This window comes from Leptosomus discolor, chromosome 23 (genome assembly GCF_034619465.1).
Source record: "Leptosomus discolor isolate bLepDis1 chromosome 23, bLepDis1.hap2, whole genome shotgun sequence".
Classification (NCBI taxonomy): domain Eukaryota; kingdom Metazoa; phylum Chordata; class Aves; order Leptosomiformes; family Leptosomidae; genus Leptosomus; species Leptosomus discolor.
In genome coordinates this window covers 3876153-3901372 of record NC_141413.1, presented here as the reverse complement: position 1 = coordinate 3901372, position 25220 = coordinate 3876153, and the positions used below count along the sequence as shown (strand labels likewise).

At 44.6% G+C, this 25220-nt stretch overlaps 1 protein-coding gene across 1 annotated transcript in view; it reads left to right on the top strand.

Moving 5' to 3' along the window:
- ANTXR1 (ANTXR cell adhesion molecule 1) overlaps positions 1–25220 on the top strand; it is a 105470-nt gene that overhangs the window by 54504 nt on the left and 25746 nt on the right. Inside the window, exons 13-16 of the mRNA XM_086477108.1 lie at positions 5365–5460; positions 15607–15648; positions 23770–23865; positions 24373–24540. Of these exons, the coding sequence (XP_086333234.1) occupies positions 5365–5460; positions 15607–15648; positions 23770–23865; positions 24373–24540 (402 nt within the window). The remainder of the gene's footprint in view (positions 1–5364; positions 5461–15606; positions 15649–23769; positions 23866–24372; positions 24541–25220) is intronic.

Genomic DNA, 25220 nt, shown 5'->3' with positions numbered 1-25220 from the left:
CACAGCACAGTAAAAAAACTTGGAAGAAGGGAGCTGAGAACACCTATACTGGGTGACCTAGAGCAGGTGTTTCTTGCTCGCATGCCCTGCTGAGCTTGGCTCCCTCTCAAGCAGCTTCACGTTAGACACCGATCAGAGGCTAGCATTGCAGAACAGTGCCTCCAGTGAGTTTTCATTTCCTTTTAGAAATTAGGCCAGATTGTTTCTGTTATATTAAAAAAATTCCTGCGTGTGATAAAATAAATAATAGACATCAGTTTCTGTTGCTGTGATGGGAGAGTCCCCAAGAGAGTAGGGCAGAAATAGTTTCCTTCACAATAAAAGCTGTCTGAGTCTCTCTGGTGTGAAAAGGCAGAGGCACCCTTAGTCTTCCCCTCCCCTATTGACTAGAGGACATTAAAACTGTTTCTCCTTTCTTTCCAGGCAGAAAACTTCTGTCTTATTTTGGATGCTCATTCAAAACCGTACTCAAGATTTTCATAAAGGTTTTTAAAAGCACTTCATTCTTTTCCTACTAACACCTCTGAAGGCTTTCAGCATATTATTGCTCTTCCTGCTTGGAAAATGTAAAAAAGGACTGGGATACAGGGGCCATTCATGTCTTCCCTGTCTCTGGCATGAGATTAACCGTGTTTCTCCTCTTTGTAAAGCACCTATGGTTTAGCAGTGACAAGTGGTATTTGTTGTTGCCGCGGAGCCAGTCTGAAGCCAGACTTGGTTGTATGGCTGCCTTCAGGCTGCTCTTCCCAGTTCCCGGTAGCAGTGCGGACGGTTCTGCACCCCTAGCCCTGAAGCAGTAACGACGGCCGCTTTCCAGCCTGCCCAGGAGGAGACATCACGGGGCTGCACGGAGCCTTAGGTCCTCTGCTGCAGTTAACAGCTGGAAAGGCTCCCCCAAGTTCTTCTGCATAGCACCGGGGATGGACAGACCGCCTGTAATCTTGAGAGCAGAAGCAGATTAAACAGAATATTTAGGCTTCTTACTTTCCAGTGAGGTCTGTAGCAGTTAGGATTAAATCCTTTTGCTGAACCCAGCTTTCAAGGTCTACCGAAGCCAAGTGCTTGATGCATGTATTTAACAGAAGTCCATCCCTCTTAGGCACAGCATGAGGTCAGCACATTTAAACACATGCTTAAAGTTAAATCCATTTACTGCTGTGGTAACAAGCATGCATGCTACCCACCTCCCTCTCCCTATAAATCAACAGAGCATTAATTCGTCAGCCACAGAGCACATTTATTAGACGCACCTAGTACTTCATTCATCACTCTGAACGTCAGTAGTCAAAACTTTTGAGGGTCTGTGCACTTTGGGATTGTTATTCCAGGTTACCTTTCTGGAATAGCTAACGTGTGCTGCAAATGCCAGTGCCGTAAAGTGAGAAACTAGGAAATAAAATCTTAAACAAAAATAAGACGATTGGAAAAAACAGACAAAACCGAAACCAAACACAACAAAAAATGCCCGTCTGGTGCATAGTAGCAGTTTTGGGAAAACCCTGAGAAATAAGCCATAGTTCCACTGAAATTCCAATGAACTGGTTTGTTTATGAACTGATTTACGTTTGTTTCTGTGTTAGAAGCCTTAAGGACGCCTGAGATGAAATGGGGGGCTTAAAATCACAGATGCTGTCTTAGCTTTGTCTCTCTGCGTGGTCGCCTGCATGCTTCCTGGGGCAAAATTTTAGGAGCTTGGTCTTAGGCAGCAATCTCGGTAGGCAGTAGCAAAAGAACTCTGGAGGATGAGTCATTTCCTCGGTGTCACAACCACCACTGGAGTGGTCATCCCAGTTTGCTGACTGTTAAAGGGACGTGCATGCACCTGGTTTATACTGACCTTTTTCTCAGACAGGATCTTCCCAGGGGTTGCAGGAGCCTTAGAGGAGTGGGTTCCTTTGTAGGACGGCACATACTTGAATGTTTGTGGGTTGATTGAAGGAAGTAGCCTGTGCCATTTGCTGGGTGAGACTTGGCCATCCCTCCCCTCCTCTCTAGGAGTACCTGCAGGCCAAGAGGTGGGCCAGATTTCCATCTTGTGACAAAAGGATTCCCCCAGGTACGGTCTAGCTTCTCATAGTCTGTAACAAGTCCACAGTAACTGCTGAGTGAAAGCATATGCGTCTGTATGTTTATATACACACACCCCCCTATGTATGAGGAAATGCCTCTAATGTGTCCTGCTTCAGATTTCTTGATATCTTCGTATTTTACAGTATCTTCCAGATGTTGTTTTCCAGCGTACTTCAATGGCCAGCAATACTTGTAGAATTTTCTTGGCCTTGTTAGACTCTGGCAGGGAAAAGGAGGCTTCAAGGCACAGCTGCCTTGCTTTCTCTACCAGTTTATTTGTTTTAAAGTCTACACAGTGGAGTTTTAGCACGTCAAGTGTGTAGCACTTTGGCAGGTCACCTAAAGAGCCTGCTCTTTTTCGTATTACCATTTCTTGATACAATAGCAAGGCATTTCAAAACAAGGACTCCAAGCGTCGCCTAGGTCTTCAGCAGTTGTCAAGAAGCAAGTTGCCCATGTTTACACTTAGCATTTGGCAGAAGCTCTGGCAAGTACCTTGGCTGGCTGACTGTTCCGAGCCGTTCAGGTAAACTGGAGTTTTAGGCTGTTGGCCTCACTAGGGGTATAAGCACCACGGTTTTATCTCTGTGTGAATAGTCAAGATGAATCCCTATGGGAAAGTAGGGCTGATTTCAGGTAACCGTGTGTATTTAGGGGGTAGCCACACTTTGTCTCCCCCAGGTTTGGGATTTTTTTAAATGGAAAATCCACTAGTTTAGTGTTAAAATTCTCTTTGTCTTTAAAATGAAAGTTGTTTTCCTCCTCTGAAATGACAGCCTTTACTCAGTAAGTGTTAAACACAGCTCATTGAGTTATTCCGTGGTTCAGTGTTTCCATGAGCATTTGTATTGTTCTTCCAAATTTTGATTAAAAAATATAATGGAATGAAAGCAGACATTTAAAATGCTTCAGCCCTTTTTAACCAGCTATAAGACTGAGAGGAAGATTTCAAAATGTCAGTGGAACTTTTGCAAACTATTTTAGCAGGCACATTTTCTTTCTTGTTTATTCTTCAGCTTGGATAAGTGGCAGTTGCTATCTAAGCATAGTCATAGCTGTTTAAAACCATAGCTATTACAGAATGATAGCTAAATTCCAGCAGAAACTGACAAAATAAAGATAGAAGCCAAACCAAAAGCAGGGTTCAGGGCACTTCAGGTTATTATAGTAGGATTTATTGTGTGTATATGCTTTGTCCTGGTCTGACTTGCTAGGGTTTCCTCAAAGCCTCGTATGCACCAGTGGCAGCACAGTCAGAGCAGATGAGGACAGGATCTGCAGTTCCTGATTAGGGGGTCTCTGTTTGACACTTTGGACCTATGGCTGAGCCCAGAAAATCGAGTTCGTATTTGTCTGGAATATTTTGAGGTTTGTTCAAATACAAGAGAAAGAATCCAACCAGAATTTTTTTTGGGGGGGGGGCTGCAGGAGGAGTGTTCTGGTTTTGATATCTGAAGAGGGCTTATTCCTGCAGACTTGCCAGGCAGCGATGGCTTTAGTAAGAGGCGTTACCTGAGTGAGAAAAGTAAGATTTGGCACATCAAACCCTTCTGTGTCCTCCGGACTGTTTTGCTGCTGTGATACACAGAATATCAGCTGGCCACATCAGCTGCCTTGCAGGGAAACAGGTGTGTGAGGGTAACGTAAATTGGTCTGTACAGATTGTCTTGGGGGGGTATAAAAATAAATTTGCTTTTTAAAAGCAAACAGGCAAACCACAAAATCTCCAGAACAAAACAGTTAAAAGGCCATTTAATTTGTTTGGTATTTTTTGCAAATTGATTTTAGAATATTCTTGATGACAAAAATATTTGTTTCAATATAGAGGCAAAAGGGGCAGACAACAATTAGACATAAAAAGCCTTATTTCTTCTACAGTTTCATGGCAGCAAAGAGTCAGGATCACATTTTCTAAAGCATTGAATATCAACAGGTTCCATTTGCAGATGATGGATGTGACTTTATGCTGACTCTCTAGAGGAACAGCACCAAAACTACAGCTCTGTCTTCTCAATGCGCTTTTATTTTGTGTTGGGGTCCAAGTTCTATTTCCAGAGATGTCTCGGGTGAATTCTTCTCCTGTGTGGACAACCTCTCTTGTGTTTCCAAGTGTCAAAGATCAGGTTGTCTTGATCCAAGTTCTCCAGAAATTCCTTCTGCACCAGAAGAGAGTTTGGAAAATGCAGTCAACCTGATTGTTTTTTCCATTACTCTTCCCATTATGGTATGATGGGAGATCATCTGGCCATTGAATTACAGTGACTTAAGCAGGCACCCAGTTTTCCAGTCCTACAGGTCAGTCTGCTCTTGAATGCATCCTTAATCTGATGTTGTGATCTTGACACTTGGGTGGGGTGTTTTAAATGTCTGGCTCTTACATCAACGTTGTCTCAAACAGGCTTAAGTCAGGACTGCCTGCTTGCTTAGCTCGGAATAGGATGATACTGGGGAGGAGTGGTGTAGGGAGCTTGGCATGCCTTGGGAAGCTAAGGACATCTGATTTGGGTTAAATCTAAGCCACAAGAAATAACTCGCATTCGGTTTTGGTTGCTATATTGAGCTGGCTTGGGCGGCAGTTTGCATTGTTAATTGATAACGGAGAACTGCAAATGCCTTTTTAAATGGGGCAGGTATCCCAGGTAGAGGGGAAGGGATCTGCTAGAGTCAATGGCTTCTGATGTAGAAAATCCCTGTGTATTGTTGCGGTGGTGTGTATGTTCGAAAGTCCTTGAAAAGATCACGGCAGAGCTACCCTGCCTCAGCACTGCTAAGAGGAGCAGGATGACCCGAGTCATGGGCCCGTGGAGACCTTCAAGTTTTCTGTTGGGAGTAAACTTAAGTTCTAACATCGCTTTCAAGTTTATACTGCAAGAGAGGAAAAGAGTTGCAAAGGAAGGAGAATGCTTAAGCTGCAATGAAACATTGTGTTGTGAGCTCTTTTTAAAATGTGTTTTTCAGTCTTCACAATACTCTCAGGAATGTTACATTAATTGTGATCAGAAGTGAAAGAAGTGCTTTATGTAACTGAGGTTCAGAAAACTGAGACAAAACTTCTGATTCTCTGGGAACTGAACTAGAGGTTTCAGCCTCTTTCCAGTGAGGTGGGGGTGAGGTGGGTGCCACATTTGGATCTATGAGGAGGGAGGAAAACTACATCTTGTCTGAAAAATAAATGGAGTGTGGCAATAGCCTGGGCCATGTACTTGCCTGGAAGCAGGATGCACGGGCGAGGTACCGTGGAGGGGGGAGTTTGGTGTTAGTGGTGCTCACACACTCTCTGTGTTTCTCTTCCAGTCAGATGGGACCATCCTGGCTATTGCTTTGTTGATCCTGTTCCTCTTGCTGGCGTTGGTTCTTCTCTGGTGGTTCTGGCCTCTTTGCTGCACGGTGGTAAGTGACAGAGATCTTTAGCACAAACCAGCAATTCAGTGTTGCCTGAATGTAAGAGATGAGTGGAAAGGAGGCAAAGTTCTCCAGTAAGAAAGAGCGTAGGACTGGTCATGGAACAAGATGGAGTTTCTTCCATTGCTGGCACTGTTTTGTGCTTCTGTTTCATCTGCCTGACCTTTGGATTATACCCATGAAATAGCAATGTTGCTATCATACAGACCTTGTCAGGAGCCTTTCAGTCTTACTCGTTGGTCACAGAATGGAAATGGTTTGCAGAAGCATATTAGTTGCCATGCCTTTTTAGGAAGGAATGGCTTTTCTGGATTTTCTAATTCCTGTGTCAGTGTCCCAGTGCCAGAGGGGTCCTGTAGAAGGGCAGGCATGCTGAACCCAGGCTGGAGTCCTTGTTCTGCCTCAGGTACAAGGAAAAGACATTTCTAAGCGTGCAAATTTTTGCAAGATTAACTTTTTTTCCCTTGCTCACCATGTCTGAGAAACACTTTGAAATATCCGAATGACAGTTTCACTAGAAGTATGACTATGCTTGACTGAGCAATATCTTTCCTCCATGCTTTTTCAGAAAATGTTCTGTGGAGTTAAAAGGCACAGTCACAGAGTTAATAATTTAGAAAGGCAGACAGAAATCAGGAGAAAACAGGTGAGAAGGAAGAAGTCAGGGCAGGCAAGAAGGGAAATCAGAGGACTTGAGACAAGCTTTTCTGTCACACATGACACTGTTTGTCTGCAAGGACCTGTCAATACCCCTGCTGATCACCCCCTAGGGCTGCCTTTTCCAATGAAGATCAGGGCAAAGGCCGGTTGTTGTGGACCATACAATACAGTGAGGCTCTGCTCTTGCTTAGGGTCTTGTTTGTGCTGCCAATATAGAACAAGAATTAGGGATGTACAAATGTCAGCAGAATTGGAGTCTGGTTTTGGTGACTGGCTGCGTGTAATATTTCAGATGCTTCTTTTAAGACTGTCCAAGCTGGCTCCAGTTTCTGGGTCACTATCGTTATTCCTGATTTTAAGTCATTTACCCAGTGTTGTAAATTTGCACCATGTTGTACCAAACCAAACCCAGTGCTGAGAGCTTTGGAGCTGCAAACTGCAGGAGCTGTCACGTTTGAGGATGAGCCTTTTGTAGGGCTGTATTTCTGTATCCCGAACAAGGATGGAGGTCTCACAGGAAGAGTCTTTGTTGTCTATTTCTGTTTCTAGCTGGAAATGCTAGGGGGGCAAAATGCTTCTTTTCACAGTAGTTTGGCACCTCTGTCCTGACCTGAAAACCAGAAGGGAAAAAATATTTATTTGGACTTTTGAGAATAATAAAAAAGTCAGTTCTAAAAATGGACAAAGGATTTAGCAGTGTGGTAGGTTGCTTAGAGTTATTTGTCTAAACTAGATGGCACGTTCCCAGAGAAGCTGGTCCAAGTTCTTTGTTGGCACATCTGCTCAGAAGTCAAGGGAGATGTGCCCTGTACAGTTGTTTACACTGGGATTTGGTGGAGAATTGGGGTGATAGAGAGGAAAGGCTCTAAGTGATGCTGCTGTTTTAAGGTTCTCTTACAAGAGAGAGATGAAGCTGATAGGAAAAAGGTGTAAATTAAAGCATCAGGGCATGGAGTAAAGGGAATATGGAGCTATGCATTGAGAGGGTAGTATGGGAGTGCTCCAGCGGAATGACCTGAGGAAAGTGGTCATATAACAGCATTCTTGAAGTGTGAGAAATGCAGTCCAGATAAGCAAGGCGGGTGCAGCAGAGGTAGAAAGTCTCTTGTCCACATGAAAAAAAAAAAAAAAAGTATAAGCTTAATATTTTCCAGATTTAAATTCTGTACTTAAAAAATTTCTTGTAGATAAAAGCTTTTCCTCACCCTCTCTCGTCTACCTCCCACATTCCCTTTTAGCAAGGTCTCCAAGTGAGGACTATCTCACTGATATTTTCCAAATGTAAGTCAAACACATCCTGCTACTTGCTGGGAATATTTTCATTCAAGAGCCTGTACATAATCTCTTCCATCTCTCCAGGCTGGCAGTCAGGTATATTTGGCAGTAGATCTGCAGCTAAAGTACCTCACTGCTTCCCCAAAGATTCTGTAAAATTAAAGATGAGTCCACAGAGGAGCACTGGGTCTGTTTGGCTTAGGGTAGGGAGAAAGAGAGCAGAGCAGTGCTTGTTTACTAGTTTGGTAATGGCACATTAAGGAATGCGGTGTTGTCAGAAGCACCGAGTGAATTAAGGGCAGAGGAACTGGCTTGCACAACAAACAAGAGAGGCAGGCAAGCAATAACCTCTAATAATCAAACCGCAGACCCAGAGACACTGCTGTGGATTGAAGCCCAGGGACGTTTCAGAGATAATTGTGTATGTGTCCAGGGGAAAAAAAAGAAAAAAAAAAAAAAACCAACAAACTTTTTTCTTACCAAGGATAAATTTGTTTGAGTGACAAGCACATTTCTAAACCTTGAAATTCCTCTTGGCATGCTTTTTAATTAAATAGGAATCATTATTATCCAGCAGTTCTTCAGGAAAGACACCAAGCCAGCTTCATCCCTGGAGTAAATGGACTGAAGTCAATAGACTTACTCTGGAGATTTATCTGGAACCCACTATCTCCTTGGCATGCACCCATAAAGAAATGCTGTTTCCAAGTGTATCCAAGTTTATTGGTCTCCGAAGTATTCTGGGATGAAGTCAGGAATTTACCACTCAGTTTACAGTAGATACAATTGTTGCTTAGTGGATCAGAACAATAATGAGGTCTTTGCTGTGCCTAATACCAGCACAGGCAACATTTCCCTTGATATCTGTGGGGGAACATTAGAAAAGCTTGGGAGCCAGGTGCTAACCTTTCAAAAGGTTTCAAGGATGTTTATTCAACAACAACGGAAAACAAAGGAAGATAATTCTGCTAAGCTGCCAACCTCAACACATTAGAAGAATGGTGGCAAATACAAAGATGTCTGTAACAGGATGACCCCATTTTTCCTGAGCAGAGCATATCAGCAAGACAGCGGATGCCAGATCCTGGCCTCGTCAATGTTAGTGGGCATTTTGTTGTTGTCTTCCCATTTCTCCTCTTTCCTGAACACAGTGTAACCTGAAGGAGTCTGAGCGACCATAGCAGTAACTGTGTGTGCAAGAGGCTGTTTAGGTGCCCAAGGGTGAAATTGTTCCGGGTAGGAGGCCAACATAAGGCTTTGGTTTAATACTGATGTAAACCAAATAGATTTTAATATTGATGTGAGCCAAATAGATAATAAGCCTCCAGAACTGTCTTAAGGAAGATTTTACAGGCATGTTGTTAAATTGGCTTGGAAATGGAGCTGGATAAAGTTTTGGTTGTGTAGTGGAGGCATAATTAATACAATAGTTGGAAGGCTTGTCTGTGCTGGGACACTTTCCCTGTGCCAATGTGCAGCACCACGCTGAGCAAGTGTCTCCCATAGACGCTAAAAATTGGCAGGCTGAGTGAGTTCTGCTTGGGCCAGGCTTTGCACCTGAACAGGACCTGCGTGAAAGATTAGCCCTGGCATGGCTGAAGTGGTGGCTACACTCAGCCTGCCCCGAGCTTTGGGCTGAATCTACGCTACGGCAGTCCAGGGGATAAAACGCAGAGGATATGAGTGGAAATATCCCCCTGGTGCAGCTGAGACAGAGACTCAAAGCATTTCCCCACATGCTCGTGCATCCCATCTCCTTACAGTTTTATGAAGTAAACATGAGCCCTTGCCTGCCTTCTGCATCCATACAGCGGCCTGAGGGGGGAGGGCGTGAGGAGCTGCTCTGTGTTAATTGCCCACTTAGAATATATACACCATCTTACTCGTTTTTATACTACAGCTTTTTTAAATACAGGGGTGTGGCTGGCATATAAATGAGGTGTTGGTATTTAAGCATCTAACACCAGTCTTAACTTTAAAGCTATTTTCTGGAAGGAAGCATGGAAGAACCCAGCAATTTGTTTGGCGCTCAGTCTGCGCTGCAGCTGACCAGGAGTTTTGGAAACAAAAAGCTGGATGGAGAAAATACAGAAAATATATATTAAAACCACATGAAAAATCATGGCTAAACTGGAGGAAGAGGTGGGGAGGAAATGCATAGGCTCTACAGCAACCCTGAAGAGTCGTAAAATTACATGGTGCATCTTGGCTCGATGGAGATTACTTGCAAGGGTCCACGTATTCTGATTCCCACCCGCTCCCATGTGCGTGAGGCACAGTTTTTCTGCAGTTATGATGATTTTGGGAGAAGGGAGCACAGGATCATTAATCATCTGAAAAGTTGTTGAGACAAACCAAGAGAAAAAGAGAAGGAGACAGAAATGTGCAGGCAGGATTTGCTGGTGGACCCCACAGTCCCTGCCTTAGGTTCGGGTCTGAGCTATCGAGGCAAGAACTCGCCTAATAGAATGTGGTAGTTTCACTGAATTTATCGGAGCTTAATGTGGTGTGTAACATTCAAGCTCTGAATCCGTGCGTGCTGGCACAAATGAGTGTCTTCGTTTATGGCACAGTGAATCCAAAACAGTTGGAGGTAGTGCTGTTATTGTAGGTTTAAAGTAGTGTAAATAACAGAACCTCATTTTGCAGTTGCTGTGCACAAAGGGCAGCAGGAGGATAAAGACAGTCTTATTAATCATCCAGAGTACCCACAGCAGTTCACTGCTCCTCTCAGCCTCCTGGCAGTCAGATTAGATATGGATATAATGCTCTGTAACTGGCTGTCTTTGAACAGGCTAGCATGGATCCTGGGAATAGCATAGCAGAGGCATTTTGCCTGGGTTAATACCGTCAGCTCTACAGCAGCCCAGGTAGTGAGGTGGGCTTGTAGAACAGCGCGTGTGCCAGGCACTGAGCTGGGGTGCTTTGCTGTGCTGCTGTGATGTGTCATTACCGAAAAGTTAGAGCCAAATTCGCCAAAGTGTCCATCAGTTCTGGGGTGTCCAAACGGGAGGATCTTCATGAAGTTCCTCTTTTGGAAAGCGCTAAGCGTTGCCTTCCGAAAGTTAGGAAGGTAGCCGTTTGCCTTTGGATGATACACCTAGACTTAAAGATTCCCAAACTTGCAAATGTAAATCCAAAGGCCAGTTATATTAATCTTGCCCAGGTTCAGCACCCCTTGTTTCAGACCACAACAGATACTTAAGGCAAGGGAGGCTCTTGTTCTTTGCCCCAGTCTTGCATGAGAAGTCATTAACTCAATGAAAAGGACTTCTTCCTTTGTTTTTTCCCTGGCTACCTCTTCCAAAGAAAGTTGGCTCAGCTCAGCTAAGGAGAAACTGATCTTTAGGGCATAGTCTTACTTAACCAGAAAATTCACTAGCAATCAGTGAGTGAGGGCAAGGGTTTCTGCATATAGCTGAAAGTAGCTATGATGTTTTTCTTTAGTCCAGAAAATGAATTTCATTTCTATAGTCTTCCAAAGAAAGTGGGTCAGACACTTGGAGCAAACCCCACTGATTCTGGCCTTGTTTGTCTGCATAAGTGGAATAGCCTAGGAAAAGGAATGACCTTTGCAGATGCTACGTTTTTTTCATGCATTGCTTGGAGAGCTGCATGCCAGCCCCCTTCAGTTGCAAACTGTACCAGGGTTAATTAAATGGAGGGGTTTTTTTTCCTCCATGATGTCATGGCTTTCATAAGTGGATGATTTTGACATGTGCTGTGATCTGTACTGAATGTGGTTTGTGCATGTCAGCTTGAAGTCTTAGGTGTGAAACGGCCTTGTCTTCTAGTTTTAATGAGTTAAAATTGAGATTCTTGGATCTGATTCCAGGCTGACAAGAGAGGTTAACTTAAAAGGATGAGCATTTACTTTTTACTAGTATGTCTAGGAAGAAGAATGTGTTGTATTGCAGATGAAGAGACAGGGACAGGCTCCTGCTTGTATTAGAAACTTTGAAGTGTAGACCAAATCTCCGAGGATTCACTGGGTACATAGAAGACAGGGCAGATATGAAACAAATAAAAAGGAAATGTTCCTTTACCCAACTCATAACTAAACTATGAAACTCTGTCACAGGACTTAGAGGAGGTCAAAGCTATAAATATGTAAGGAAAAAAAAAAAGAGATGAGTCACATGGGTCATAGTTTATGCTATTAAAACCCCTGCTTATTCTGTATTTTCCAGAAGAGTGAAGGTAAATAAGGAAAAAAAATCTGCTCAGTTAACTGCATGCTCCCTTCCCAAATTTTAGTCCTAATTAGAGGCAAAGTCCTTTATTTCTTGTTTTGTACTGTTTTCTTGTGTAGCCTTCATTTTAAATGATGGTCTGTTCTGTCTTAAAGCAGATACACTTCACTGACAAGAAACATATTGCCCCAATTTATCATATAAAACTCCAGGGACAGTTACTGAGTATGGGCTTGCTGGACACTGTAAACTGATGGAGTTTTCTGGTCTCCCAAGATGGAAAAAATTGTAGACACATTCCTGGAATATGCAAAATTTGGATTCAACATGTGCTCTCTTATGCCTGAATGGCTACAGAAAACCGGTCTTCTCCAATGCTTTTAAACTTCTAGGGGGTGGCTAATAGCATTCCTCTGCTTTTACTCTGGGTTATTCATCAGAAGCAGCTGCTTCTCCGTGCATCTGTGACATCAGGGTGGGTCAGCTAACAGAGACCTGTGTCAATCACATGCATGTTGAGATCTGTCATGAAAGGCGATAGAAAGGCGAAGAATGACTTTGCTATCCTGAATTTTCACAGCTAAGTGTGTAGAAGTGCTGACAACTGCTCTTGAAGTTCCTTCCTCTGCCAAGGAAAGCCAGTGGCCACCTCTCCATCCCACAGGCCTTTACCACTTGCCAACAAAAGACCGCATTGTAGGGGTTTTATAGCATGGCAGTGATTTAGAAACCCGCAGGTATTCCTCACCTAGCGAGCGAATGTGGTTGCTGAACTATCATATTTGTCCTCTTACAAGCACAGGGACAGGAGATACAGTTGCAGCAGCAATCACAGAAATGAGTTGGGGTTATCAAAACAATTGCAGCACACATGAACAAACACTTCAGCCTTGCCAAGCTAAACTAGCCGAAGCATTTTGCTTGGCCCAGCACGCTCCCAGCTGATCGCGTTCGGCAGGTCCATGTGTGTCATCTGGCGAGGAGAGGGAAGGCGCGAGGTCCAGCCCAGAACAGAACGTGGTGGCCGGTGGGGGCTGTGTCCTCACTCGGTTCCCTGTAATGGCATTTTCTTTCTTGCGCTTGAGTAATAGTTCCTGTTGGTGCAGAACGAGCAGGTGTGAGGCATTGCCCTCTGCCTCTGGGACCTTGTTATTCCCACTTGGTGCTTGCTTTGCTCACTTGTGTGAGGTGGCACAAAGATCCCTTTTGCCTCACTGCCTTCAGTACTCCAGAGTACGTCTCATGCATATACAGCTGTAACTGGAAGAATCCAGAAGGGAGAAGGAAAAGATTTTTACTGTTTGTAGACCAAAAGCCTTTCCAGACCTGGGCAGTGAGACAGAAAATATATTTTTTTTGTAAGGTTTGAACTTTGAAGGTTCGTATAGGCTCAAAGGTAGAGAAGACTAAACTTTCCCCGTCTCTGGACCTGTCCAAACTAACCAATCTATGTTGCCAACTTACGGGGTGTTCTTAGAATTGCTTAGCACTTAAAAATGGAAGGAATCTCTTTTTGTTCCCCCTTGGACTGCAATAGAAAAAAGCTTGATCTGTTTATAGAAATCAGTTAGTTTGTGTATACGTGTATGTTATGAGAAGGAATGCAAATGTATGAAGAACACAGTCATCTCTTCGTTTCCAAGTCTGTAATCTCGAGAGTTTCTAGTACTACTGGCTGAGAAGTTGTGTTTGAATGCTTAGCTGGACCAAATATGTTGGACGGATTATCCTGATGTTTCATGCCAATGCAAATGAGAGAAACTCCACTGAAACCCATGATGTTCCACCAGAATAATGTTAGAGAGGGAATGAGGCCACTTCCAGTAGGTAGATTTTGGGTCAGATATCTGAAGTTTCTCAGCATCCAGGGGGGTTTGGCTCAAAAAGAGGTCTGTTGACAAGTGCCACCCCTCACGCTGACCAAAACGCGTGGAAAACATGGCTAGAAAAGTGTTCTGTGTGTTTTGATGCATTGTACACGTCGTATTTGTTGTGTCAAGAGACATGTAAGAGATTACACTGTCTCCATCTTAAACCAAGGGGCAGCACTTTGAGTAAACAGTGCTGATACACCCAGATTTCCTTTCCGCAGAGCGGTGCTCTGGTGCAGACAACTTTTCATCCACTTTTCAGCGTTTGCTTTCCATCGGGGAAAGAGCTGGTACCCCCAGAGCTCCAAGCACAAGCTAGGAATCGCAGGGCAGACAGAGGGATGCTGTCGCAGATGCTCACCAGCTCTTCAGGCTAGTCAGCCTGAGCTCCTCTGGGGCATCACTCCTCCTTTCTCCCTAACGTGGGCAGTGGCTCTACAGCCACCGCCTGGCCCACAGTCCTGCGGCGTCAGGATGAGCCATGTTGTGAGCAGGGCAGCGGGTGCACCTACCACGCTCCTCAAATGTCCCTTCATGCTTCCACATATGCTTTGTGCCTCCATGAGTATAAACAGAGATTGAATGTTGATTCCTAAGCACAAGGACTCTTCAGCAGGGGTTCCCTGAGGGCACCGTAGGCCTGTCAAAAAAATCGCTGCTGCCCAGGAACAGGTAGTGGCAGAGCTCTACAACCCTGGTTGCTCTGGGCTGAGATACAAAGGACTGATCCAGCCCCCATCTCCTCCCTAGCCAGAGGCACATGCTCTTCATTAATGGCCACATTGCATGACTTGGGGTTTGCAGAGGAAAATAAAAACAGTGAGCTCATCAGAGAAGGAAAAACACGAGTGAGAGGAATTGTTGTAAATATTTAGATCTTCAGGACCTTTAATGTGATTGTCATTTTCCCTTTCTGCATTTAAACAGCCATGCTGCTATTGTTTGGGACTATGATGATTTTTTTTTGAGGGGTGATTTTTAAGGCTACACATCTGTGCCCCATGCTTAGGCAGCCTCTACACCTAATACCCTGTCCTGAGAGGAGCTGAGGACGCGCAGTCCTATCTCCACAGGCGCTCAGCACCCTGACAGCATCTGACTCGTGGCCTGGTCTGTAAAGAAAGAACTGCCTCATCCAGATGGACTTAAAACTACTGGAGAAAATCCATCCCTGGGGCAGTTGCACTGACATGGCTGGCTGGATTCAATCCGTTGACTGCAGTGGCTGTGCGTTGGGGTGCGTCTCGTGTAAGGGAGAGATATTTGACGTGCCTGTATGCAACTGCTTTCCCTTTGGAAGGCTCTCTGTTGCTCTTGGAGGGGAGGGCTGTGATAATAGCCAACTGCCTGCCGAGCCCTAGATGCAAACTTTTTGCATGAAATAATAGCCTCACGCCCACATAAACTTAAATTGTTTCTATGGAGAATATCCTGGACCGGTTTAAAACCTCACCCTGCTTGCTTTATTAGAAGCCCTGTGAGAGCCTCAAATGTATATATTTTTAAATATTTTTTTAAAGCTTATGAAAGTGAACTATATTAGCCTGATAATGGGAAAAGCATTTTTCATGAGAGCATGAGGTGGCACAGCCTTCTGGAATATGAAGTACAGGCCTGGGAGACAGAGGCTGGGGGTTTATTATTGCTTTGCAGTGTCTCCAGGGCATTTTACTTCACCTTGGTTTCGCTTTCCAGGCTTTGTTCAGGCTGTAAATTATTTGAGACAGGATTTGTACACGTGTGCAGTGGCTAGCAAAGGAGATGCTGATTTTTAGCATGGCTGTTCAGGTGAAATAGCGATTGCTATCTGTTGCTTAGAGCCAGCACTGACGGTGGCCCCTACTGGGATTAGGAGACTGGAGAATCAAGGATATATGGCTTTGAATTTGCTGTTACGTCACCTAGGGCAGGGGTCACCTAATGAGCAGTATGAGCCTGGAGGTGTAATTAGGAAATGTCTATATGGCAGGGCTTTGGGACGCCTCCTGTTTCCCCTTTTACCCCCAGTGACTGTGACAGCCCATAGCCCCTGGTAATCATGTGGTGTTGCAGCTAAGTTCCAAGATGTTCACATTTGAATTGTGCTGAAGGACAAAGTCTGAATTTACTGTTTTGTTTCTCTTTCATCCTTCTAGATCATCAAAGAGCCCCCTCCACCTCCTGCAGAAGACAGTGAGGTGAGTAACACTGACAACCCGATTTCTTCAATGTTTAGGACAAGCTTTTGTTCAGTCGCCTCACAAGAGGTTGTGATTCTGCTGCATGGCAGCGTATGGACCATTTAAACCTTTGTGCTCAGCTCTGTAGCCTTAAACAGTGGCTTAGCTAACCTAGGGGCTTTTCAGCTGATGTCTGCTACGTGTTTTTCACTCTGCTTTCTACAGAGGTAGAGATGTGGTGTTTATTTATTTGAGTGACTGTAGTTCTATATATACAGCACCCCCAGGAGCGGGTAGGAAAGGAGGACAGAGGCAGACAATACTGCCTCGTGGCTGGAACAGCCCTGTAGAGTTAGGCTGTGATTCACACAAAGGACAACCCCTCCGTGTATGTTTAACTTTGAAGTTAATGGAACCTAAACATACGCTTAACTGCCTCCCTGGAATGGCACGGTGATGATTTTGATAGCTTAGCGTATATAACTGCTCTTGGCACCTGAGCGGTAGCTTGCAAGGCTGATCCCTTGGACTACGGTTGCTGTGAGTAAAGGCAGCCACAGTCTTCGCAATGTGTCTGAAAACAGTGGACCAGATTCTGAGCAGATGTCAAACCCCAGTAAAATGGTCTTGACATCAGAAGAGCTGCACTAGCCAGGGAAGTTCTAAGGCAGAGAAACATTAAAACTTTCCTCTTAATCCTGCTTACGCTTTTTAGATGAGTCTAGCCACACATGATTTAAAGCTATGTCACCAGTACTTAATTAGTAGACTCTGCCCAGAAACATGCCCGGTTTTGCATCTGCCTCTTTCTGTGTCCTTCTGCTTTCAGCACACAATGAGTCTCTTTGCTTTCACTGGTTTGCACTTGGGGTTTCATTGAAAAGTCACTGGGCTGTGTTCAGGGTGCATTGATGTCAATGGGAGTTTTTCCATTGACTTCACCGGGGTTTGGATCAGTTCCTCTTAACTATGCAAGCAAGAGAAGACTTAGATCTGTGCTCAGAGTGATTTGGTTGGTTATTTGCCTTGCATTTTGCATCTGGAGACAAATTCACTGCCTGCTTCAGCTTGCAAGTGGAAAAGCTTGCTGAAATGATCCATTTTGTGCTCTCCATAAAGTCTGGCCCAGTGAGCGTGCTCTGTGCCAAGGCAGACAGACACCCTTAAACCTCGGTCCTCTGCAACACTACAGAGGTGGAATCCAACCAACCTAGCTTCTGCCTGCACTGAGCACAGAGAAATAGTTCAGGGCAGCTGGAGCCAAGGCCAATACTAGCACCTCCATCTTGGTGGCAATCGTCCCCTTCAAAACAGGCCTGAAGGAAAATTCCCAATCTGAACACTGCTGGACCCAAGGGAGATTTGTGTTTGGATCCAGCGCTCCCCATGCCTCTGTAAGTGGGCAGCTGGCTTGTTTTCCCAAGTCAACATTTCTGTTTGGGCTGTATGTAAACCCACTAGCTTTGTTACCTGCTATCCTCTGAATGAAAAGGAAAATACTAACTAAAATTGCACATGCTCTGTTCTGCATCGCGCATGCCTCCAAGCCAAGGGATTCAATTGCAGAAATTAATTAAAATACATCATTCTGGAATGCTGGCTCGCTGGCCAAGGACTGGAAGGGGAAATTACATCTCTGTGCTAAGAGGGAAGGCGTGCTTCACGTATAAGGAAGCCTTTTATCAAACCAGTAAGTGCAGCAGAAGCAGACCACTTGCTGCAAAATAAACTGGTTGCAGCTTACCAGTTATGTTTGCCTCAGGTTAAGTTTAGGTAAGCTGGAGTAAAGATATTTCTGGGCACGTTATATTTTCTCTCTGCTCTGAATCTGACAGAGAGGAACAGTCTGTGCAGCACTTTGGATGAAACAGTCCTCAGTTCATCTGTTTCACAGCTTTCCGTTGGCAATGAGCTTGCCACTGGCTTTTTATTTTAAACTAACCCGGTCTTGTACTGTGGAGAATGTGGGGCAAATCCTCTTTGTATAGAAGCAGAATGTTGTTCTGCTTGCTCTCAGGCTTGCTCCCTGTAGGTGATGGCTTTAAATGCAGACTTGTCCAGGCTTTGGTTGTACCCACAGTAGGGCACTGCACAGTGCCTGAAAAATTGCATTAACTCCTACCTGTAGTTTACCTGCTTCCTCGTTAATACCAGAGGAGATTTGTACAATTTTTTGGCTGTTATTCTTACTGTTTTGGGTTGCTGGGATGGGGGGCTTTGGTTACAACAATGTGCCAACATTGTAGGGACTAGTCTGATGGTATAATTTCACACATACTTCCCACCAGAGCACGCCCCCGAAGCTCAATACTCAGTTATCCTATAGCCATCTTATACAATTAGCAGCTAAAGATTTCTTAAAAGGCAAAATGTACTTTATACTGTATTAAAAACTGGATATCATCAGAGCAGTGCTCAAAAATTTAGTAAGGCTTGAAGCTGTGGCTTGCGCTATGCACTTGTTCCCAGACAGAGGAGCTTCCCGCTAGTGGGAAAATAGCAGAAGCTCTGAAAAGATCCATTTCACTGGTCTCACTCACTCTTACAGAGCCTGGTCCACAGAATGGGACTGGCAGTAGTATGGTGCTTTCACAGAAGTCTGGATACTCCAGATTTCTGCTTTGCTCAAAACAAATGGAAGATGGAGTTGATTTGCTACAATCCAGGTTTTCTTACGTGTTGGAGATCGCTTTCTCCCTTGCAGAAAGCCTAGCAACTGCTCGTCTCTGGCATGAAAGAGTGCTGATCCCTTCAACAGCAGCATTACAGTTACAGTAAGATTTTTTTTTTTTTTTTTTTTTGGTTCTCCCAAAAATCTTGGCAAAAAAAGGACAAGAGGAATTCTTGCATCAGCAGATTTGGGAGCTGAGGCCCATATGTCTTCGCACTGCAAGGAAAATGCATTACACTGTAACAGTGAAGGGAAAGTTGCATTGCTGTCAAACCCGCCCAAGGTTTTATTGAACTCTACTTTAAAGGCCTTTTGAGACATATTGGAGACACGCTCACTGTTGGTGAAGGAAATCATTATTGGCTAGAAACTTCCAATTAATTCATTCAGAAATTGCAAATGTCGTCAGCTTGCTGCTGTGCTCCTCAGACAATGCAGGATACTGAAGGAGGTTAAGGCCAGATGAAGGACAGATGGTTTTACTTACAGCCAGGAAAGATTGAGTTAATGCCAGTCGGAAGAGGTGAATGCCTCGAGGAGCCAGTGAGCACCTTTCTGGCCTGTGATTAGTCATTGATGGTGGATCAAAACCACATTCTCCTACCTCCAGTGAACAGGAAGGTTTTTTCTAGCCTTGTTGGAGGAAGACACAGCTGCTTTTATTCGTGTGTCCCATTACCTTCAGGCTGGGCTTATTGGAACAACTCTTACTTACCTCAGACCAGAAGCTTTACCATGAGGCTGAAGCTGGTTCTTGCTATAGCAACCCATCTTCTACATCAGAAAAACCCGACCTGCCGGGCTCTGCAGCTTCCAGCAATGTCCTGTTCACTACCTGCCCCATGCCAGAGATCTGCTGGTAGTCAGTCCCACAGGACTGCACTGACTGCAGTCAGAGGGTGCATGAACTGGAGCCCTCCAAAGTATCCCCAAGACACACACTCTGTTCTCCTTGCCCTGTAAACAGAGACCAGGCAATGTTAAAATACACTGCTGGGTCTTCATTTTCTGTCATGGCAGCGCTTTCTCCCACGGAAGGGATTCAGGGACACAAAGTTCCCTGAAGTCTGGCAAAACCAGGCGGGAGATCTACCGGATGACCAGAGCATGCCCTTTCCTCATCGCTCAGACCCATTTTTTCCATCCTGCTCTATCACCCAAGCTCCACAGCCACCCCTAGCATGGCACCAGAGCCAAGCCACCAACCAGCCCGTAATTGGATAATTCTTATGTCTGTTGTCATCTTACCCACATACACCAAAGCAAACACACACAAGAGAAAGGACCATTCAGCAGCACAGTCATGAGATGCTGAAGGTAATTACCACTGTCATGGGAGGCCAGCCTGAAAAGGAGGAATTTAACTCACTGCGTGGCAGCTATTGCTAAGCCGATGGATGAAACCACCTGTTCAGCTTGAACCACTCTGATCTCTGTGAACTAATCTCTTTCTCCCACAACTGAACATTCACAAGGCCAGAGAATGGCTAAAAGGGATTCATCTGCCTGGGGGGCTGCTTTCACCCTCACTTGTTGGTGTTTATTACTCTTTTCCAAATTGTTTTCCTTTCTCTTCTGAAAAGCCTTGCTGGGGAGATAGCAGAATAAGCTCCAGAGAAAGGATCTGATAGGAATTTTTTGTAGACACCAAGGCAGGAAATGTATTCTGTTATTCCTGAAATAAAGCCAGGTCACAGTGGTACGCCAGCTCTTTTCCTTCCCCTTTTACAGTGAGTTGTGAAAATATGGGAGGAGGAGAAAAGGAGCCTTTCAAGAAATAGGTGTTTGAAAGAGAAAGATTTGGGATGTTATTGGCGACAGATAAGGCGTAGGTATTACACCACGAAGGTGTGGGGTTTTATAGTCAAATTTCATGTGAAATATCTAGGCAGGCCCAGCACAGCAAACTTGGTTAGTGTAGAGGCTGTGAAAGTTGGGTTTGATCACATCACAGTTGCAATGGGAGCACCAGTGTTAATTCCCTTGACCTCATAAGACCTTATTGCACCTTCCTGTAGCTCAGTGTCTGAGCTATAGAGTGAGAGTAACTCAACAGCCTTTCTTCTTCATCTTCATCAAAATGGGGGTTCTCCTAACTCTGCACATGCGGTGCTGTGCACTTGGGGGATGTAGCTTCAGGCAGGAGCTTTAAGAATCTGTACCATAGATAAACTAGGAGTTTCTGTGGTCAGTAAGACCAACAAAGGCTGGTTTCCTAAGCATTTGTGTCTCAAGGATAAGCTTACATGTGGATTTTTTGGTGCCTCATGACAGTTGAGGTCTTTCTTCAGCCTGCTCCTTAGTAGAGCACCAGTAGAACATGTCCTCTCAGACGTTCTTGTGACCTGTGAGTGCTTTCTGACAATACTTTGTAGGCTTGGGCCAGTGACAGGCAAAGATACGAGAAAAACCAAAGCGATGAGTTTATGCAGTTGCAATTTAGATGCCTGGCAGAGCATAATGTAACAAGCAAAACCTTCCACAGCAGGGAGGAAATGTTTCTTGAGAACCAAGCAAGGTGTCCTTGAAGTGTAATAATGCCTCTGCGTCCGGGAGGTGGCCGTGCAATTTGGAAATGAGTCTGGCATTGGGAGAAAAAGGCAGTAAGGATCCAAAAGCCTTGAGGACAGCGTATTCACCTCCGTGTTTCCTCAGCTGTAAAACTAGATGATAACATCTCTTACTCAGAGGAATGGTTGTCCTGTCGTGTCTTGGAGGCAGAGCTCTCTATAAATGCTAAATTCTGACAATATTCAGGCATTGCAGAGACAACTGTGAAAATAATTATCAGGGCAGGGAGAGGGGTAAGTTGTCCAAACTTTTTTTATATCTGGCCAAATTTAGTTTGAATGCTTACCCGGAGTGGTTGAGATGTCCCTAGTGGAGACTGAATTATCCTTGTGTTACCCACAGATGAGGTTCCCTCAGGTCAGGGTCAAAGTATACAGAGCTCAGCATGGACTGAGATAAACACAGATCTTTGTTTTCTGAAATCCAGCAGTTATGAATCTGGATCTCTGACTATGAAACGTAGCTCTGTCCTCCTGCTTCTTATTTTTTAAAAGAAACTCTAGCTCCATCTAAAGCAGATTTTGGGGGTGGAAAGATGCCAAGTTCTGTACAGTCAGTTTCCAGCATCCTTAAATGCACTTGAATTTTCCGGGGCTGTTTTTTATACTGCTGCTGGGTCAGAGCTGAAGTTCCTTATGCAGTTCTTCCTCAGGCAAAAACCCCATTGTAGCGAAGTGTAGTAAAATGTGGGCAAAACTGAGCCAGGATGTGAGAATTCAGGCTGGTTTATTCGCTCCGATCTTGTGAATGGGGCAGTGAGCTAGGATGCTGGCTGTGGGGATTGTGTGCTTCTTCCTTCTCGTTTCCCTGCTGTCTCCCTACCCTGACCCCCAAGTTTCCAGCTGCTTTCCTTTAGCTGCTCACGTGTGGTGTGAGCATATTGGCCAAGTGTGTAGGACATCCCTGGTGCTGTTTTGGTTTGTGTTGTGGGGTTTTTTTTTTTGCTTGTATTGCAAAACCTCCCATGCCCTTCAAAACATGTAAACAGACTCATCCTGAAGGAAGCTTGTGACTCCTTTGTTTTTCAAGCATCCACTGTTGTCTTTTTGTGCGTGTGCTGGTTCTGTTATTGTTCTGGCAGAAACGCTCCTATCTTAGATTGAAGTGACTTGCAGGGCTTTTAAGGGCTTGTGGGGAAGATTTCCTAAACCTTGGTATTTCCTGTTGTGAGAAGTCCAGTCTGTGCTAAACTGAAGAGAGAGAAAGAGAATTGCTGAAGGAAAATATTTAGGTGGCTTTGATTCCAATTTTTTTAAAAAGTCCTCATGGAAAACTTCATGCGGAGATATTAAGTTCTTTGGTTGCAGCAGAGAGCCTCAGCAGCTCTAACGAGAGCGAGAGAAAGAGGTCAACTATGAAGGAGAGGAACCTTGTATTTATAACTCAATTGTTCACTCTTCCTTTAGATCAGGACAAATTTTGCAGCCAAATTTATGTGTATTTTGAAAAACAGAAGTGTTTTTGTTTGACATGAAAAGCATAGTTTGTCTTGGATTTTTTCCCCCAGTTTCTCAGTTTTCCTACTGGGGAGTTCAATTTCAAAGTATTTTTGGCTTTTCCAGTTTTGGAAGGCTCCTGAGTTTTGGAGTTTTGCCAAATCCCTGTGAAAAATTAAAGAAAGAAAAAAAAAAAAAAAGAGAGAGAGTGGGACCATTTTTCATTTCTCTCCACATTTTTCACAGGAAATACTTCACGTTTTTGATGAACTCTGCTTTTCTGCTTTGCCAGTTCACAGCCTGAACCCTAGAAATTAAAGGGAAAGGCACTATATAGGTCAGAGCATATGTGGAGTTGTTACATAGTGCACAACAAATATAGAATATATAGAATACACTGGCTAGAACTTTAGCTAGACTCATTTTAAATAAGTTAAGGAGATTTTCTTGGTTTGTGTTTGGCCGTAACTGAATGCGGTTAAGGCCAGGGTCCTGATCATGTTTAACTGGCGTATGGTGATGTACCGTAGGCTTCTGCCTGCAGCATGTAAGGGGAGAACACGTTCAAATTTGTACAGAATTAAGTCTCACCTTTCACACAGGGCCTGACTTGCTGCTGACTTAAGCCCATGAAAATCACTGAAGCCACATGGGCTTCCATGGGCGGTCTCCCGAGCAGAGGCAGAAGTTCATTACAAGAACTAATTCCTTTCTTGTAACTCTTCCATTAGACTTTTGCAGCCTACTACACTTGGCCAGCTCATCTCAAAAAAACCCTCTTCTCCGTGGCGGGCATTCAGGCTGGGGTTGTTTACAAAGGTACTCCTAATTTGCCATCACGCAGGAGCAAATCTGACCTGCTTGCTTTCCTCCCCCATTCTGTCAAATCTGAACACCAATCCCATGACTGTCTGGGCCCTGGAGGGTTCCTCCAGCATGGGGAGACATGAGTCTGGGAACACTCCTCAGAGCAGTAGCTGTTCTCTCCCTAATCATGGGCGTAAGGGAAGGGATGGCGAAGAGGTGAGTCCCTGCTGCCATCACTCGTGGCTAGCTTATCAACCAGACTGGCAACCAAAAGAACCCACTCCTGAGCTATGCTGAGTGCTGTTTTGGTGGCTGCTTCAATGATTTTGCAACTTGGAAACAATTTACTTCCCTGAATTAAAAGATGATGAAAGACAATCTCTTTAAAAAAAAAAAAAAAATTAAAAAAAGGCAAAAATCACGTTCTTGCTGGAGCCGGACTGTACCTTTCAAGTGGCAGTGGTGTTTATATCATGAAACTTTTTTTTTTTTTTCATGAGTGTACATCCTCTGGAAAATAACCAGTGGGAGACCAGGACCTGGACTGCACTGGGTCTAGCAGACTCAAAGGACCACACAGCCTGTGACTGTTTATTCTTTTCCATCTCTAGTCATGCCTTCCTAACAGTGCAACCCTTTCCTTCTGTTTTGGAGGAGGAAGACGATGATGGCCTTCCAAAGAAGAAGTGGCCAACAGTAGATGCCTCTTATTATGGTGGACGAGGAGTTGGTGGTATCAAACGAATGGAGGTAATTAGATAGCAGTTCATGTATCAGAAGATGTTATTTGTGAACTGAGCTGTGATATCCCCTTGCAATTTACCCAGAAAGAAACTCAGGAGATAGCACAAACTTCTTTAAGCTTTTTTTGTACATCTGAGCCCACATCATTTTTATGCAGGAATATTTAGGAGCCGAATATAGATTCATGATGTTTGGGGCCATCTTTTTCCTCTAGTACAGTAAGATCCTGGTCCACCCCTGGGATACAGTGGCAGGGTTGCCATACAAATTACAAGGGAATATTTTTAGTTTTTCTGATAACCTTCCCCACTCTTATGTTTGTCATAAATCACAAGGAAGAAGTTCAAAGTTTGGGCTCTAGTCTAGAAACAAGCTTCACAGCCCGTGCCAATACTGTTCTTCACCTTGCATTTGGACACTGGGAAAATATGGACAAGGATCCAGTGACTACAGCAGGGATGTAACTCTCTGCAGCAGCTACTATTGTAATATGCCCTGATGGCATCTTTTCAGGTGCGCTGGGGAGAAAAGGGCTCCACAGAAGAAGGTGCTAAGTTAGAGAAAGCCAAGAATGCCAGGGTCAAGATGCCAGAACAGGAATACGAGTTCCCCGAACCCAGGAACCTTGCGAACAACATGCGCAGGCCCTCCTCTCCTCGGAAGTGGTACTCTCCGATCAAGGTAAGTCCAGTCCAGCGTTGTACTGTGCGGGGTGTTTCTGGGAGATCTGCATTAAGTGTTTTCACATCCAAGGCTAAGATGTAGAACTGCCCACAAACGTGTGATCTCAAGATGCTGCTAGAGTAGCTGTGCAAGAGGGAATCCCCCTGAACGTGTGCCTAGGGAGGTGTAGCAAGGAGCCATGTGGGGCAATGGGAATTTCCCACCAGGTTGATTAGGTTTGGGGATTACATTGCCTTCTTAGACCAAAACAGGATCCTGATCTCTTCTGATGGCGTAGCTAGCTTCTTTAAAGTGCTTACAGACTCGACTGCACTTCCAAGGGCAGATCCTTTAGTCCACGCTGCGTATTGCCTGAGATGTGGGGAATAAATAGCATCCTCTTTCCTTAGAAAGAGGGGAGAAAATAGGAAGAAAATTGCTGCTAAATGTCATCAGGGAGGGTTGTCCCGAGCAGATCAAGGATTGCAGTGCAGCAGATGGATGCCTGCCAGCAGGCGTGGGTCACAGGGCCGGGCTGGCTGCGGGGCAGCATGCTTGCCTCACAAGGAGAGAATGCCCTGCAAGAAGTGTTTGGCTGAACAAGAGCGCCTCAGATGTGGAAGGTCCAATTCACGCTGATAGGGGGTCACATGCAACGCAAAGCTGCACAACAGTCACCCACAGGAACTGGGAGGACT